General features: G+C 47.3%; 1 protein-coding gene across 6 annotated transcripts; it reads left to right on the plus strand.

Moving 5' to 3' along the window:
- The first annotated feature begins 708 nt into the window (after window positions 1–708).
- On the plus strand, window positions 709–17,426 carry LOC133371874 (CTD small phosphatase-like protein 2-B). Of its 6 annotated transcripts, none has more exons than XM_061599787.1 (10): window positions 709–864; window positions 1,174–1,285; window positions 2,917–3,010; window positions 3,985–4,075; window positions 5,483–5,569; window positions 6,851–6,937; window positions 12,522–12,601; window positions 13,366–13,492; window positions 15,078–15,173; window positions 17,241–17,426. In XM_061599787.1, exons 2-9 carry the CDS (start codon window positions 1,198–1,200, stop codon window positions 15,168–15,170), a joined length of 747 nt encoding a protein of 248 aa, XP_061455771.1. In that variant the 5' UTR covers window positions 709–864; window positions 1,174–1,197; the 3' UTR covers window positions 15,171–15,173; window positions 17,241–17,426. The 6 variants fall into 6 exon arrangements, with proteins under 6 accessions (XP_061455771.1, XP_061455770.1, XP_061455774.1 ...); XM_061599786.1 differs by lacking the exon at window positions 17,241–17,426 and adding an exon at window positions 16,313–17,175; XM_061599790.1 differs by lacking the exon at window positions 17,241–17,426 and adding an exon at window positions 16,313–17,175 and having other exon boundaries at window positions 6,875–6,937.
- The last annotated feature ends 827 nt before the right edge of the window (window positions 17,427–18,253 follow it).

The raw sequence follows: 18,253 nt of genomic DNA on the forward strand, positions 1-18,253 counted from the left end.
TCTTCCTGCTCAGGCTTCTTGACTCCATCATGTGCGGCTTCAAGGGGGCTTGCTTCTCCACTGTGCTGCCCCGCACCTGGGACAATCAGAAACCCCTTGCAGTTGTGGCCTTTTCTTAAAGGCTGAGGAGTGATGGCTGGACAGGAGCATATTGTACATGATGGCTCATCCCCTCCCCACGTCTCCTGGCTTCATTTTGCAACATTTACCCAGGACTGGTTTCCATAGTTTTTCCCGCTCTTTACTGACTTAAGCCCCTGCTTGTATCTCCTCCATCTTCCTGCTCAGGCTTCTTGACTCCATCATGTGCGGCTTCAAGGGGGCTTGCTTCTCCACTGTGCTGCCCCGCACCTGGGACAATCAGAAACCCCTTGCAGTTGTGGCCTTTTCTTAAAGGCTGAGGAGTGATGGCTGGACAGGAGCATATTGTACATGATGTGCCTGATTAACACTTGCCATCAGAGGCTTATCAAACCTTCAGGATTGGCCCCTGAAGACTCTGGTTCAAACCTGGAGGGTTGGCAACCCTACTTGTAAGCTATGTCCTTAATAGCAGCTATGCACATAGCCAGTGGCCCCATCTGCACTATGCATTTAAAGCAGTACCATACCACTTTAAACAGTCACAGCTTCCTCCAAAGAATTCTGGGAAGTGTAGTTTGATAAGGGTGCTAAGAGTTGTTAAGAGAGCCCCCCCATCCCCCTCACAAAGCTACACTTCCCGAGTTCCCTGAGAGGATGGATTAATTGTTAAACCACTCTGGGAATTGTAGGTCTGTGAGGGGAATAGGGGTCTCCTAAGAACTCTCAGCACCCTGAACAAACGACAGTTCCCAGGATTTTTTGAGAAGGAAGTCATGACTGGTATAATAGTACTTTAAATGTATGGTGAAGATAAATATTATCTCTAGGGCTGTGAACAGCTTCACCTGCTGATTCCACCAAACCATGCTGTCTATTATAGGCAAAAGAGCAGACCAGGCTGTTGTTTTTATTTTGGTGAACTGGCAGTCTTACCAGAGAGGGTTAGCTTGGCTAGGTGCGCCTTCTTTCTAACACGGTGGGCAATTGTGGATTGCTTTATGTGTCCCTGAAACAAAAGAGTTTGTGGGGTTTTTTTCACCTTTAGTGCAGGCAGCCACGTCCCTAACCATATCTCCAACCTCCTTTCAGGTGCTGCTGAAGCTGTCATTGGAGATGTTTCCATCTAGCTCCAAGGAACCCTCAAACAGCGAGGCCGACTGCTTGCCATTTGCTAGCTACTCTTCTTTCTTGACGGTAGACGGTGAGTCTGAGAACAGGCCAGGGGCTGCAGAACACAGGGCTTGCACAAAACAAATCAGAGTTCTTGGGGCATCAGATGCTATTTATTTATCTGACAAAAATGTTTTTATATACAATGCTACTTTGTTTTGAAAGCATCAAAGTAGTGTGCAGCAAACATAAAAATCACAGCTGACGTAAGAGAAATAGGAAATCAGAAAAGTGTCATAAGGAACTGCAAAAGAATCCATCCAACTTGAAGAGGCCTGTGGACACCAGAGAGTCTGCAAAAGATGTCTCAAAACAAGAAGAGGCGGCGCTTGGCAGGTTTTGAGCCCCTTCCTCTAATGTGTGACATTCATATTAACTGAGGAAGCCCCCTTCTACTGAGTCAGACCCTTGGTCTTCCTAGCCCAATGTTGTCTACATGGATTGGCAGCAGCTGTCCAAGGTTTCAGGCAGGGAGTGTCTCCCAGCGCTACTTAGGGTAGAAACACATTCAAAGTGCTGCCGGTTCCAGTGCATCTCCACCTCTCTTTTCTGAAAACAAGGGCACATGGCCCTAGTCAAATCCTGCCCCTTTTTGCTGTGAAACCTGGTGGGAGCAGCTTGAATGCATTTTTTTTTCCATTGGGCTTCACAGAGATTTTGCAAGTGATCGGCAGATCAACCCGTTCCCCCTCCGGGTGTGGCTGATGGGAACGCTTTGCTCTGGCGACTGGTGTGTTTACAGCCTGAGAGATGCGTGCCAAGCAGATGCCCTGCCGCTGACCTACAGTCCTTCCCCGTAGAAATGGCCTGGGGTCCAGGCACCTAAAGGGCTGCCTTCTCCCACATCAGCCAACACCTGATGCCTCACTTATCACCTGAGGCTCTCCTGCGGGTTCCCCCACCATCTGAAGCAGAGAAGGCCTTCCCCAACTACTTTTCATCATCATCATCAATATTTACCTGATACAGCACATAGTGCCAAAATAGGTTTGTAGCCCAGCATTGTCCTGGGCAGAAAAGTAATTAACTTATTATTTATTTACTCTACATCCCACCCTTCCTCCCAGAAGGAGCCCAGGGCAGCAAACAAAAACACGAAACGGATATAGGCGCTGAACAAATAATCTTAGCTACTTTCTTCAGAAGACACAGAAAATTAGTTTCCTTCCATGTTCATGCATCACAAGACTGGCAATCTTTGTGAATCTTAGATGTGAATCTTAGATGTGGAGGTAGAGTGGCTGGAGGGGGTGGGTGGAAAGGTCTCCTTTTATTGGTTGTGTGTGGAAGAAGGAATTTCAACAGGTGCAACCTACATGACAAGCTACACCTGTTGAAATTCCCTCTTCATGGCAGGTTGGAGGTGAGTATCAACTTCAGATTCCCCAGCCTTCCTTTACCCTGCCTGCTCCTGCATCTGGAGAACTGCAGCCTGTTGAGGAGTCAGGAAGCCAGCTGGGCCCACCCTGGAAAGCAACTGTAAGAACCTTTCCACAGCAGTAGCTATTTCCAGAGAGGTCCAATTATTCATATATCAAATATACATATATTTTAAATGTAACAATTAGTCAAACAAAAAGGCATCTCCAAAAAGGTCAGATAGGGACTGCCACTGCCTTGCTCAGAACTGGTAATTCTGAATCCAAAATATCTTTCCTGCAGCCTTGGAGTCACCACGACAGAAGCCCTGGGATGACGCCCTGTATTTGGGAGGGTTTCTGCATGATGGCCCAGTTGGAGTTGATGCCTTCAACACGTATGAGCAATACTTCTCACCTCTCAACTTTACACCTCTGGCCTCTAAAGTGGTGGAGAATACACATTGCCCTACTATTAGGGAAAGTGAGGCAGAAGCCTCTGTCAGCTGATTTTAGGGTGTCAAGAGAGGCTAGCTTGGTTATTAAATTTACCGTGGTGGTGGGGAGTTACTGGCAAGGAAGAGGTGAAGCACTTGTGTGACTTGACATCATTTGCAGGTGACAGTGCCATTGTTGAACGGGAGCCAAGTTCAGATGACGTCCATCCGTCTTCTTAATTTGCCCCAATTCTAGGGATGGGGAGAAATCTGATTCAGTTTGTATTTACAGCTGAATTTACCAAATTTGCACTTTGTGAAACAATATGAGAACCGCAACTTAGGACTACTCTTCGCAATTTACACTTCTTCAAATGTTGTGATGCACTTCTCCAACCAAGCAATTTTTAGAAAAATGCATATATTAGGGCAAAGACCGCACAAAATGAACATATTAATGAAAATAACATACGAAAATGCATTAGATTGGTATAAATTATTTGAAAAAATGTGTGCATTAGTCAGAACTGCATACAAAAATATATTTATTAGGAGAAATTCACACTAAAATGAGTAAAAAAGTGCAAATTGCTGCAGAAATGTACCAAATTTAAGATAAGAGAAAGGAGGAACTGGGAGACCCAAAATGTACAGCTCCTTCCATCCCTATGCCAAATCCAGTGTCCGAGCCTATAGAGCTACAGCTTGCAGGCAGCCGGTGGGGCTGGGAGCTGAGCTTCACTCCCATTCCAAAATGGCGCTGCCATCACAAAAATGGCCGTGCTCTAGTTGAATGACAGTTGGAGATGTCGCTGACGCCAAAAAAGGAACATTCGAAGATGAATGGACAAAACACTCTGTGTGTGTGTGTGTGTGTGTTGGGGGGCAGGGGTGATCCAGGCCATGGATAAAAGGCCTCTCTTTTTCCTCCTTAGGCTTACACACCTCAAAGTCTCTCAGAAACCCCGGAAGAAGATCCCAAGGAAGACACGCCACACCCCCAAGAATACGCTGGTCTTGGACCTGGTAAGGCAATTCAGACTTTGCAGCCAAGGAGAGGCAGAATCTGCTTCCAGAACTCTGCAGGCCAAGATTAGGTTGTTGCTGAACACCCTCTCCTTGCTATCATTGATGAGACTGTTATGATGTTGTGCAATGCTTCAAAACATTTTACCTACTCAAGAGGGTCAAGAGTCAGGAAGTGAATGTTGGCAAACATTCCAACTTCTCTGAGGAAAGTTCAGTTTTGCTTTGGGGAGGAGGAAAACTGCTCTACAACAGGGAAGGCTATGTTGAGATTAGATTACGGCAATATGCTCTACGTGGAGCTCCCCTTGAAGGCAATATCAAAACTGCTGCTAGCACAGAATGCAGCAGCCAGAACTTCACATAAGGACCATATAACAATGGCCCTAAAGGAGCTGCACTGGCTGTCAGTATGATTCTGGTTCAATTTCAAGGTGTTAGTGATGATTATGAAAGCCCTAAACTTCTCGGGACCTTGATACTTGTGGGAGCGTCTCTCCCTATATGTTCCTGCTATGGGTCTGTCCTCCACATTCCACCTGTGGGAGCTGTACATGATGTGGAGATGTGAGAGAGGGCCTTTCCCACAACAGCACCCCAGCTATGGAAAGCCCTCCCATCAGAGACCCCCTTGGCACCGTTTGGAGGGGTTGGAGCTCAGTGGTGAAGCATCTGCTTTGCATGCAGAAGGTCCCTGCTTCAATCCCCAACATCTCCAGGTAGGCTGGGAAAGACTCCTATCTGGAACCCTGGAGAGCTGCTGCCAGTCAGTGTAGACAATAGTGAATTAGGAGGACGCCAATGGGTCTCTCTCTGTATTAGTCAGCTTCCTATGGGTGGTATTCAGTGCTAGTCCTACTTGGAATAGACCCACTGACGTTAATGGACATGGCTGATGCGCACAGATGCAAAAGGAGAGTCCAGAGTTGTACGATGCACACAATAGGAAAAACAGAAGGGAGTAGAAAAAGAGGAAGGCCGAACAAGAGATGGATTGATTCCATAAAGGAAGCCACAGATCTGAACTTACAAGATCTGAACAGGGCGGTTCACGACAGATGCTCTTGGAGGTCACTGATTCATAGGGTCACCATAAGTCGTAGTCGACTTGAAGGGACATAATAACAAAACTTGGGTTCATTAATTTCAGTGGGTCTACTCAGAGTAGGACTTTGTTGACTGCAATTCTGTGGTGCTATGTCATTGGTCTAATTCTGGCACCAAGGTCAGGCTATTCACTTGAGCATTTGGGAGACGTTGGGTGCAGTTCTATTGGAGCTGCTTATGTTAACCTTCCTGTCGCTTGTTGGATGTTATACGGAGGTGGGTTCATTTGGTTGTTTGGTTTTTAGCATTACCTCTGTTCATTTTTGACTGCCATCTTTGTCTCATCCGGGTCCCCTGCAGGAAGGGACTTTGGCAGTGTCCTCCCTGACAGCTCTCTGGGATGATGCGTCGGCATTCACCACCTATTTCCTGGATAAGCCCTATCAGGTTGGTATTCTTGGAGTCCATCTTTTCACTAGGGCTGAGCCCTGAAATGGAAACAGGAGTGCCTCTGAGTATGTGCAGAGGTCCCATCCCTCACCACTCAAAGCTACAGTTGGCTTTCCCCTATGTATTCTGGACTGCGCATGTTTGCCTTCAGAGCCGGAGTGTGTGGTTTTGTTGGCTTTTTCAAGCCGAAATGAGCACTGGGGTTTCCCCTAAGGCAGGGGTGGGGAGCCTTTGGCCCTCCATCTGTTGCTGAACTACAACTCCCGTCAGGCCCAGCAAGCACAGCCAGTGGCCAGGGATGATGGATATTGTAGTTCAGTAACATCTGGAGGGCCAAAGGTTCCCCACACCTGTCACGGGGCTACCATTCCCAGCACCCTTAACAATCTACAGTTACCAGGAGTCTCCATGACTGTTAAGAGTGGTATAAGAATGCTTTAAATGTATGGGGTAGACATGCCCTGTGTGTGGGAGAGAGTGGGAAGGTGTTAGTGTTCGGAATGGATCAGGCTGCATGAGTGTATGTGGTCACCAGGAGTGTAGTTATCCAGGGTCTCAGGGGATATTAGACCCTTTAGTTTTTTGGGAGCAGGGTCCCAGCAGGTTCCCTATGTCTCCAGCATCCTGTGAGCCAATCAGCATGAAAGGAGAATGTGTTAGCCACTGAGAAGAGTCTTCTAACTTACTTGTCCTTTCCTGCTGATTGTGTCCAGTTCTCAGTAGCTAACACAGTCCCCTTTCATGCTTCTTGGCTCCTAGGGATGTCTGTTGTTGTGGGAGAAGGCATTAACAAGGCATTCTCAACTCAGCAGCAAAAAAGGGGGTGGCTGTGAGTAACACAAAGAGACCCTGCACTTCTGAACTTGCTACTACACTACTAGTGGTCACATACATTTAAAGCAGTTATCATACCACTTTAAACAGTCATGGCTTTCCCCAAAGAGTACTGGGAACTGTAGTTTGTTAAGGTGCCAAGAGACCCCTCTCACAGAGCTACATTTCCAAGCACCGTTTAAAGTGGTACAAGAGTCTTCTACGTATGGTGTGGATGTGACCTTTAAAAAAAACCGGTGTGTTAATACTTTGGATTCTGCACTAGGCAAGGGGTTGGACTAGATGACCTTCAAGCTCACTTCTAATTCTATGAAACGCACCAACATGATTTCACCCAGAACTGAGGGATGCGTCACTGCAGATTTTTGGATAGATTTCAAGCTGTTAGAGCAGAACAGGGGGTGGAAGGGTCTGCCTAACCCTTCCGTTCATTTGGCTTTCCAGCTCTTGTTTTTTGTTATCTTTGAGGTTTCGATGAAGCTGAGGCCCCACGTGCATGAATTCCTGGAAGCACTTGCCAAAATCTATGAGGTCAGTGCTTGCAACCTAACAGACCCTGTAGAGCGGGTGACAGGGCAACCTTTGACCCTCCAGATGTTGGTGAAGGACATACCTAGCCATCGGCCATGCTTGCTGGGGCTGATGGGAGTTGTCGTTCAGCAACATCTGGAGGGCCACAGGTTCCCCACCCCTGCTGGAGGTAGTTGGCCGCAAATCTAAATTCTGCTGAATTCAACGCCCTGGCCCTACGAGCAGATTGTCGCTTACTGTGTGTCAGTGGCGCATGGAGAAGGCATCTGGTGGACCACTGTGAGAACCGGATGCTGGACTAGACTGGCCATTGACTTGATCCAGCTGCCAGGTTCTTTTTATGATGTTATGTAGCAGAATCCTGCTGGTGTAAAGCTTTTTTCTTTTTTCAAGAACAGTTTGTAGGATACAACAATACTTAAACTATAAGCTGAAGGCATCGAACAGTTGCACACTTTCCTGATGCTCGTCATTACAAAACATAGGCCGTTTCTCCCTCACTCCCATGAATCTCTTTTGCTGATTAACTGCCATTGCCTTAAAAAACAAAAGTGAATGTTCCCATTGTCACTATATTTTCTCAATCCATTCAAATCAGAGGTGGTGCATTACTCTTACCCCCCCCCCAGTGTTTCGTTACAATTGTTTTGGCAATGGTTCATAAATTAATTGCTACCAACAGATCACTTTCTGTAAATGCTCTTTAGATAACTAAGAACTGTCTTGGGCTCCTGAGGGATAGCGTAGCCTCACATAGAATCATAGAGTTGGAAGGGGCCTTGTAGGCCATCGAGTCCAACCCCCTGCTCACAGCAGGAAATCCACAGCTAGAGCATCTCCCGCAGATAGCTGTCCAGCCTCTGCTTGAAGACATCCAGCGAAGGGGATCCCACCACCTCCCTAGGCAGTCGGTTCCATTGCCGAACCGCCCTTACTGTCAAGAAGTTCCTTCTAATGTCCAATCTGAATCTACGCTCCTGCAACTTAAAACCATTAGACCTAGTCCTACCCTCTGGGGCAGCAGAGAACAAATCTGTACCCTCCTCTATGTGACAGCCCTTCAGGTACTTAGAGAGTGCAATCATGTCACCCCTCAGCCTTCTCTTCACCAGACTAAACATGCCAAGTTCCTTCAACCTTTCCTCATAAGACTTGTTCTCCATACCGGCTATCATCCTCGTCGCCCTCTTCTGAACCTGCTCTAACTTGTCTATATCTTTCTTAAAATGAGGCGCCCAGAACTGAACGCAGTATTTTATTTATTTATTTTATTTATTAAATTTATATACCGCCCGACTAGCAATAGCTCTCTGGGCGGTGAACATAAAACAGCATAAAAATACAATAAATAACAAAACAATACTAAAATACAAGCAACAATCCAATACAATAAACATTTTAAAAAGTAAATCAGTGTAACTTAAAATGCTTCAGAGAATAGGAAGGTTTTGACCTGGCGCCGGAAGGAGAGCAGAGTCGGCGCCAGGCGTACTTCCTCGGGGAGACTGTTCCATAGTTCGGGGGCCACCACTGAGAAGGCCCTAGATCTTGTCATCACCCTCCGGGCCTCCCTGTGAGTTGGAACCCAGAGGAGGGCCTTCGTAGCAGAACGTAGTGCACGGGCCGGTTCATATCGGAAGAGGCGTTCCGCAAGGTATCGTGGTCCCGCACCGTATAAGGCTTTATAGGTTAATACCAACACTTTGAATCTAGCCCGGAAACATATTGGCAACCAGTGCAAGCTGGCCAGAACAGGTGTTATATGCTCGGACCGCTTGGTCCTTGTCAGCAATCTGGCCGCCGCATTTTGCACTAGTTGTAGCTTCCGAACTGTCTTCAAAGGTAGCCCTACGTAAAGCGCATTACAGTAATCCAAACGTGAGGTTACCAGAGCATGTACCACTGATGTAAGGTCCTCTTTACTCAAATAGGGACGTAGCTGGGCTACCAACCGAAGTTGGTAAAACGCATTCCTAACCACCGAGGCTACTTGAGCCTCAAGTGAGAGGGAAGAGTCTAAAAAGACTCCCAGACTACGAACCCGGTCCTTTAGGGGGAGTGTAACCCCGTCCAGGACAGGCTATATATCCACCATCCGATCAGAGAACCCGTCCACCAACAGCATCTCAGTCTTGTCTGGATTGAGCTTCAGTTTGTTAACTCTCATCCAGTCCATTGTCGAGGCCAGGCAACGGTTCAGCAAATCGACAGCCTCACCTGAAGAAGATGAAAAGGAGAAGTAGAGCTGCGTGTCATCAGCATACTGATGACAACGCACTCCAAAACTCCTGATGACCTCTCCCAACGGCTTCATGTAGATATTAAAAAGCAGGGGGGACAAAACTGACCCCTGCAGGACCCCATATTGGAGAGCCCGCGGTGTCGAGCAATGTTCCCCAAGCACTACCTTCTGGAGACGACCCGCCAAGTAGGAGCGGAACCACTGCCAAGCAGTACCTCCAATTCCCAACTCCGCGAGCCTCTCCAGAAGGATACCATGGTCGATGGTATCAAAAGCCGCTGAGAGATCAAGGAGAATCAACAGAGTTACACTCCCTCTGTCTTTTTCCCGACATAGGTCATCGTACAGGGCGACCAAGGCTGTCTCAGTGCCAAAACCGGGCCTAAAACCCGATTGAAATGGATCTAGATAATCAGTTTCATCCAATAGCGCCTGGAGCTGGCCAGCAACCACCCGTTCCAAGACCTTGCCCAGGAATGGAACATTCGCCACTGGCCTGTAGCTGTTAAAATTGTCTGGGTCCAAGGAAGGCTTTTTCAGGAGTGGTCTCACCACTGCTTCTTTCAGACAGCCCGGGACCACTCCCTCTCGTAAAGAGGCACTTATCACTTCCTTGGCCCAGCTACCTGTTCCATTCCTACTAGTTTTTATCAGCCAGGAGGGGCAAGGATCCAGTACCGAAGTGGTTGCACGTACCTGTCCAAGCACCTTGTCCACGTCCTCGAGTTGAACCAACTGAAGCTCATCCAACAAAACAGGACAAGACTGTGCTCCGGACATCTCACTAGGATCTACTGCTATAACTTGAGAGTCTAGGTCCTGGCGGATACATGAGATCTTATTCTGGAAGTGATCGGCAAACTGATTACAGCGGGCCTCCGATGATTCCACCGTGTCCGGAGGGTTTGAATGGAGAAGCCCCCGGACAACTCGAAAGAGCTCCGCTGGGCGGCAAAGAGATGATTTAATAGTGGCAGCAAAATGATGTTTTTTAGCTGCCTTCACTGCTCCTACATAGAGCTTAGTCGAAGCACTAACCAGCGCATAATTGTATCCGTCGGGAGTTCGTCTCCATTTCCGCTCAAGCCTCCTCCTATCTTGCTTCATCGCTCTCAGCTCCGGAGTATACCATGGAGCTGTATGAGCTCTACACAGGAGAGGGCGTGCAGGAGGCCTGACTAATGCAGAATATAGTGGGACTATTACTTCCCTCGACCTGGAAACTATAGCTCTGTTTATGCAGCACAAAACCGCGTTTGCCTTTTTTGCCGCAGCATCACACTACTGGGTCATGTTCAACTTGCAATCCACTACAATTCCAAGGTCCTTCTCACACGCACTACTGCTAAGCCGGGTATTTCCCATCCTGTACCCGTGCATTTTGTTTTTGTGGCCTAAATGCAGAATCCTGCATTTGTCTTTATTGAATGTCATTTTATTAATTTCAGCCCAATTTCCTAGTCTATCCAAGTCCCTTTGGATTTTATTCCTGTCTTCCATTGTGTTAGCTATCCCTCCCAGTTTCGTATCGTCCGCAAACTTCATAAGGCTTCCCTCCACCCCATCGTCTAAGTCATTGATAAAAATGTTGAAGCGTATCGGCCCCAGGACAGAACCCTGTGGCACTCCACTCGAGACCTCCTTCCAGTCCGAAGCAGAGCCACCGACGACCACTCTTTGAGTACGGTTTTCCAACCAGTTGTGAATCCACCTGACAGTATTTCCATGTAGTCCGCATTTGACTAGTTTGCTAATCAAAAGGTCGTGGGGGACTTTGTCAAACGCTTTGCTGAAATCTAGATAGACGACATCTACAGCATTTCCACCATATACTAAGCTAGTGACCCGATCAAAAAAAGAGATGAGATTAGTTTGACAGGATTTTTTCTTGACAAACCCATGCTGGCTCCTTCTAATCACAGCATTGTCATCTAGATAGTTGCCAATGGACTCTTTTATTATCCGTTCTAATATCTTTCCCGGTATTGAAGTCAGACTGACTGGCCTGTAATTCCCTGGATCTTCTTTTTTACCCTTTTTAAAGAGCGGGACGATGTTTGCTCGTCTCCAATCCTCCGGCACCTCTCCCGTTCTCCAGGATTTCTCAAAGATGATGGCAAGAGGTTCCGAGAGTACATCCGCTAGTTCCTTCAATACTCTGGGATGCAGTTCATCAGGCCCTGGAGATTTGAACTCATTTAGGTTAACTAGGTATTTCCTGACTATCTCCTTATCAATCTCAAACTGCAGTCCCGACCCCTTACTGAGATTGCTACCGATGCAAGGTTGCACACTGTTCCCTTTTTGGGAGAAAACGGAGGCAAAATAGGCGTTGAGCAGTTCTGCCTTTTCCTCGTTATCTGTCAACATTTTGCCATCCTCATTGAGCAGCAGTCCCACTGTTTCCTTGGTCTTTCTCTTGCTTCGAACATATCTGAAAAACCCTTTTTTGTTGTTCTTCACTTCCCTCGCCAGCCTCAGCTCATTCTGGGTTTTAGCTTTCCTTACGCTATTCCTGCAAGCCCGAGCTGCTCGTCGGTACTCTTCCTTGGTGATGCGTCCTTCCTTCCATTCTTTATACATGCTCTTTTTTATTTTTACCTCCTCCACCAGTCTTCCGTGTAGCCACATTGGTTTTTCCAATGTCTTCCGTTTTTCTTTCTCTTTGGAATTGTTTGCGATTGCACTTTTTGTAATATGTTCTTCATGAACTCCCATGCTTTTTGGGCTCCTTTTTTCTTTAGTCTATCTAGCCACGGGATCCTACCCATCATTTCCCTGAGCTTGCTAAAATGGGCTTTCTGCAAGAGCATTACAAACTGTGTTCCCCAAGCTCTGCGTGAGGACACTCCTCAAATATATGATTTTTTTTTTCTGAAGACATGGAGAGCACCTGCTTTGCATGCAGAAGGTCCCAAGTTCAGTCCCTGCGATCTCTAGTTAAAGAAGGATCAAGTAGCAAATGATGGGAAAAGCCTGCTGTCTGAGACCCTGGAGTGGTAGGGAAAGGGTTATCCGCCAACTCCTCCTCCCCATGTTGCTTCTCCACTCGAAACAAACCACTCTGAAGCTGTTTCTTGAAGAAATAAAGAAATGAGGGTATTGACAGTCTCTTCCACCCGTTTATGTGTAGCATGCCATTTAGGCACTCTGGCAGGGATGGGGAACCTTTGGCCCTCCGACGTTGCTGTACTACAACTCCCATCAGCCCCAGCAAGCGTGGCCAATGGCCAGGGATGATAGGGGCTGTAGTTCAGCAACATCCAGAGGGCCAAATGTTCCCCTGCCGTTGGGTATTCCAAGACCTGACAGGAAACCAAGACCCGTGTCTTTTTGTTCCAGGTCTTTGTGTTCACCACTGCCAAGCAAGAGTATGCTGATAAAATTCTGGAGGGCCTTGGACCACAGAGGAACCTGATCAGGTGATGGTGGCCTTGTGGCTGTGGTGGCTTTGCTGCCCTCCCCCAAGCAGCCCATTCAAGGCAAACAGGTCATGTAAAACCAATTCTGTTCCAATTACATTGGCTGCCTGTATGCTTCCCAGCCCAATTCAAAGTGCTGGTTTTGACCTATGCACCTGTTTACAGCCGAAGGTCTCAATATCTTCTGAGATGCCTCTCCCAATAGGAACCTACCTGGACCCTGAGATCTTCTGTTGAGGCCCTTCTCCAGGTCCACCCTCTGAGGGAGGCTCGGAGCGTGGTGACAAGGGAGAGGGCCTTTTCAGTTGTGGCTCCCCATCAGGGGAACACACTCCCCACCCAGAGAGGTCTGCCTGGTGCCTTCATTGACATCCTTTCGGCGCCAGGTAAAGACTTAGATTTTTCCCCCAGCCATTTGATAGGCTAAGATGATGGTTGTTTTTATTTGTGTGCTGCCAAAGCTTTCTGCGGCTGTATGTGGGTGGTGGTGGTTCTTTATTGTTTGGCTTTATGGTATGATATATTTACTTTTGTGTTTAGTAGCACTGTAGGTCGCTTGGAGACCTTTGGGTAATAAGCAACTAATAAACACAAACATAATAATAATCCACCTGCCCCTGTCACTGCTGTTTGGCTCTCTCCTGCCCCCGCTCCCTGCTCAATAAACAGGCTGTCTGGAGAAGCCCTGGCTCTTGTGCTGAATTTTGCAATCTTGCAGAAGAAAGAAACAGTGCCTAAATCTCTTAATTTCCATCACTTTGCAGGCACCAGTTGTATCAAGAGGACTGCCTCTGTTGCAATGGCTCCTACAGAAGGGATCTCTCCGTGTTAGAGAGAGACCTGGACCGAACTGTGGCTGTTGCAAATGACCGGCAAGCATTCCCTTACCAGGTATGGATTTAGCCAGGGGAGGCTGGCCCATTAAGGCAAATGGGGCTGTATTTATTCTCAGCCAGAGCGCACTGAGTTGCCTTCTTAGTTGACCAGGGAGTTGCCCTGCCTGCCAGCTTCCTCCTCCCCAGTCTGAGTGTTGCTTCTTATAGAACTCACCAGGCGGGAGGAGGGGGGGGGGGACAAAACTAGAATGTGTTGGATCTGCCTGTCAATCGCTCTGGCTCCAGCTACTGTTGGGCTCCCTGCCTTCTGCCCTACCAGTCCCAATGGATACAAGTTACCACTGTATTTAGCTATTGAAAGCTTCTTCTTTAAAAAAACCAACTTTAGAGCGACTTACAAAAGTAAGACCCGGGGTCACTAATGCAGTGCCCATGGGCACAAAGGTGCCCTTGAGGTCTTCTCTTGGTGTCCACAAAAACTCTGAGCCCCCTGCCTCCACCCACTATCCCCTTGATCACGAGGTGGTGAGAGAGGTTACCTTTTTCACTCTTTAAAACACCAGAGGGCTGAAAGAGGAAGTTGGAAGAGTGACACTCTTTCCCATTTCCTCTTTCAGCTCTATGCACTTTTCAAGGCTAGGATTAATTCTACCGAAAGTGGCTAGAGGGGGTGGCGACCACAGCACTTGCTCAAAAATCCAAATGTGCCCACGGACCTAAAATGGTTGGCAACCCCTGGAAAGACACTCTCTGCCCCTCAGGCTTACAATCTAAAAGACAGGAGACTCAAGAAAAAGGGACAGGGAAGGAGGAACAACGCAGCTGTCTTTCTATTTGGTTTTTATTTTATTTTTGATATTTAAACACAGCGAATACTGAACAACCAACACAGGCACCGGTTCTAAAAGTTCTTGAAACAGCCAGCTGGGATTGATGCAGATCAGGTGGCTTGATGGAATGGCTGCTGCTAGGTGATAGTGAAAGAGGGGGAGAGTGAGAGGCCGATGGAAGAGCCCTGCTCCCCTTCTCTCCCTCTGTTGCAGCCTGAAGGAATGGCTGCTGCTAGGTGACAGTTGAGGGAGGGCCATAGGGCAGCTGGAATCTCAGTAGAGATTGTGGACCTGCTCCTCTTCCTTTTCCTGTTCTCTTTAATCCTTGGTGTGGGAACATAGAAAGCCGCCTTATATCAGGTCAGACCATTGACCCATCTAGCTCAGGAATGTCTACTCCAGCCTTCGCCAAACTGGTGCCCTCAAGGTGTTTGGGACTATAGTTCCCATCAGCCCCACCAGTGAGCCCTGCATGGGTTGCAGATCTAACAGTTCAGCGTGTTGCAGGTGAAACCTGAACTGCCCAGAGAAAATGCTGCAGTTTCAAAGTCTCTTATCTAGATTGAGCCCCAAATGTTCTGTGCCAGCCTCTTCCGCCAACTCCCCCGCCCCGAAAGAACCCCGCTTATCTGGAGCTCTGCCCTACATCAGGGGTGAGGAAGTTGTGGCCCTCCAGATGTTGTCGGGCTCCTGCTCCCATCATTGCTGATCGTTGGCCATGCTGGCTGGTGCTGATGGGGGCCCAACAACATCTGGAGGGCCAAAGGTTCCCCTTCCAAGGAAGCTGTCTTGTGTTTCTGTTTTGCCAAGATATCCAGCGTGGTACTGATCCCAAGATGGACGGGAGATCCTCAGGACAAAGAGTTGCTGGGCCTGATCCCTGTGCTGGAGAAGCTTAGCTAAATGGTAAGTTAAGATGGCGAGCCTCTTTGCATCTAACCAACATATTAAACCTGGTGTAAGGCAGCATCTGGAGGGCCCAAGGTTCTCCCACATCTGTATTAAATGGAGGAGCAACCAGAGTGAATAGATACATATGCATATGGATGAGGTTGTGCAGGGAGAATTCCAGATATTTCCCCTCCTCTCTCTTTTTTCTCCATATCAAGGTGCTAGCCCTCATTGCCATCAAAAGAAGAGGACCTTTTCTATTCTGCTACCCCATCTTTGGGGTACCCTCGGCAGTGAGATATGTACGGCCCCCACTTTTGGCTTGTAGAAGAGCCCTAAGAACATTGCGTATTGCAGTTTGTTTGGGGGCGATTTTTACGGCACTGGTTTGGTTCGTATATCACACTAAACCATGGCTTAGTACAAATATGCAAGCCTGGGGATTCCCCAAGAGAAGACTGTGGCCGCTTTGCTCCTCCCTCTGCAGCTGCACCGGGCTGAGCTAAACCTTTGTTTGGCTTAGCATGTTATGCAAACCCAGGCTGGTGGTTTAGCTCTCTGACAAACCATGAGCCATAAACTATAGGACAAATCTACAATTCATGGTTCGTCTGGATAGTATTAAATCATGAGTCCACATTCAGATGACATGCTAAGCTAAACCATGGCTTAGCTCAGTGTAGCACAGCAGCAGAATGACGGGAGAGGTGCAAAGTGGCCACCATCTCTTTTCCCAGAGGCCATAGTTTGGCTTAGCGTAACATGCAAGCCAAGTCACTGTGTTTTAATAGTGCTTCCATTGACTGCTGTTGTTTTAATGTGATTGTTAGTTATTTTGTTGTTTTAATAGCTTGTTATTTTATTGTTTCGACTGCTTTCTAAGCTGCCTTGGGAGGGTAAGCACCCTAAAATGAGGGACTTTAAAAAAATTGATTAAAAAATAAATTTATTGGATTATAGTCCATCCAGTTCAGTAGATATGCTCTAAGCATGTCTAACGCTGGATACAACCCACTAACTTTTTTTTAAAGAAGTCTGATATTTTCACATTTTTAAAAAGGAAATCCTTAAATGCAGAAGGTAGGTTTGTAAGATTCCCCACTCATCAAACTTGAGGGGTGACCTACGTGCACTGGGTTGTTTTGTTTTTGTAGGGTGATCTCTTTGCTGAAATCGAGATGAAATGTCGTGGTGAGAGGATGGAAGAGAAAGTCTAGTCTTGCCCATTACAACAATCCAGTTCGCAAAGTTTTTGTTTGGTGTTCCCAAGAACCAAATCTAGTACAGAGATATATTTGGCCTAAGGTCCTGGTGAATTTTAATTCAGTTGTATTGTCTTGAAAGTGGTGAAGACCACACAGTTCCTAATTAGGTCTTTGCAATCCATTCAAGCAGGCCTGGCACCAGCACACGGCCAGGTTGGGCCCTGGTCAAGGTCCCCTGTTGCCCAGAAAGGCCCCTCCTTAGAGTGGGAGGCTGGAACCCGCTGCACAATCCACAGCAGTGTCTCAGGTTTGGAGGGAGATTCTTCGTACTTGCTAAATCAGGGATGGGGAATTTGTGGCCCTTTAGTTGTTACTGGACTACAAATCTCATCAACCCTGATGATTGTCCATGCAGGCTGGGGCTGATAGGAGCTGTAGCCTTCCGGATGTTGTTGGGACTCCAGGTGCCCCATTTCTGTCCTAAATCTTACCTTTTGGGTTTTTTGGATTTTTTGCCATCTTCAAGCAAAATGTGTGAATCTTTCTTTTTCTTGACTTGTCAGATGGTATCATATACTGTGAATGCATCTTGTAAAATATTGCGCCAGCAGAATACCCCCCCCAATTGCTAAGGACCGCACCTCCCATCATTCCAGATCGTTGGCCAGGCTAGCTAGAGCTGATGGGAGTGGTAGTCCTGAACGTCTGGAGGGCACCTTAATGGCTACCCTTGCAACACAAGCTAAAAGTTTGTGTGTCTGTGTGTATGCTGCTTTTCAGTTGTAAAAGCAACGTCTAAATCCAAGAATAAAATGTGTTTTCTCTCCTGCTTGCTGTTCTGTTCCGTTCTTTTTCATACCCGTTTTTTCTGGTGCAGGCAAAGAACCTTCAGCAGAACTTCAGACCAGTGGAAGTGACAAATATGAGTCTCTGGGGGAGGGATCCATTTTTTCCTTGTTTGAAGGGGGAGAAGCAGATTTGCACCGAATTGATTGACACAAATACTGGCCAATTACAAGGCTGCCTCCTTTCCTCTTGCTCTCAGAAGATTTCAAAACCAGACAAAGAGGAAAACCTTAAGTAATAAAAAACAAAGTGTTGAACAATATTTTGACCGGATAATAATATAGACATACGGGGTGTGTGAGATGTGTCTGAAACGAATTAGATGGCTGACGCGGGGAAGTGAGTGGAGGTGACAGTCTACTTTTTAACCTGAAGCCAGGCATGTGACAAGACCTCAGAGTGCATGTACATTTTTTGACATGCATCCGCACACACAATCCCTTGTGTGCTTGCATAAACTCATGCTTAGTTGGTGTATTCATGGAGGCTCTTCATCTGCGTGCATGGACTCTTTTGTTCCTATAAACCGGGTGTGGGGAACTTTTGGCCTGCCAGCTGTTGCTGAAATACAACTCCCATCAGCCCCAGCAAGCATGGCCAATGGCCAGGGATGATGGGAGTTGACGTTCAGCAACAGCTGGAGGGCCAAAGGTTTCCCACCTACATCCACAGCTTTAAAATGGCATTGCGCATGAACCAAAAGGCCACAGCCTATTTGCTGTAACAATGCATGGCTTCGCCCACTGTTGCATCTGGCCATGCGCCCCTGGTATGCGCCCCCCCCAAAGGGGTAGTGTAGTGGCAAATTCGGAAGTGCAGGGTCCCTTTACGATAGTCACAGCTGTGCCCCCTTCTAAGGTTATAGAAAAATCGGGCCAGGCGTCAATACTGTTTTCTGCTTCTCTATCGGTGTCACCATTTGACTGTCCTTTCTGACTGTCAAGAGATATTGCTTGAATTACTGAATCCAGTGTCTCTACACCTTTATCTCCTGCTGCTACCAAACTGTGTGATGATGTAGATGGGAAGCTCTCATCAGGATTC

Source organism: Rhineura floridana, chromosome 17, assembly GCF_030035675.1.
Source record: "Rhineura floridana isolate rRhiFlo1 chromosome 17, rRhiFlo1.hap2, whole genome shotgun sequence".
In the NCBI taxonomy this organism is placed as follows: Eukaryota; Metazoa; Chordata; class Lepidosauria; order Squamata; family Rhineuridae; genus Rhineura; species Rhineura floridana.

Bases quoted from the DNA above. Each gene is read 5' to 3' on its own strand.
- LOC133371874 (XM_061599787.1), top strand. From the start codon at position 1,198: ATGTTTCCATCTAGCTCCAAGGAACCCTCAAACAGCGAGGCCGACTGC. The intron at 3,011-3,984 runs GTATGAGCAATA...TTTCCTCCTTAG, and splicing joins GGAGTTGATGCCTTCAACAC to GCTTACACACCTCAAAGTCT. The intron at 5,570-6,850 runs GTTGGTATTCTT...TTGGCTTTCCAG, and splicing joins TCCTGGATAAGCCCTATCAG to CTCTTGTTTTTTGTTATCTT.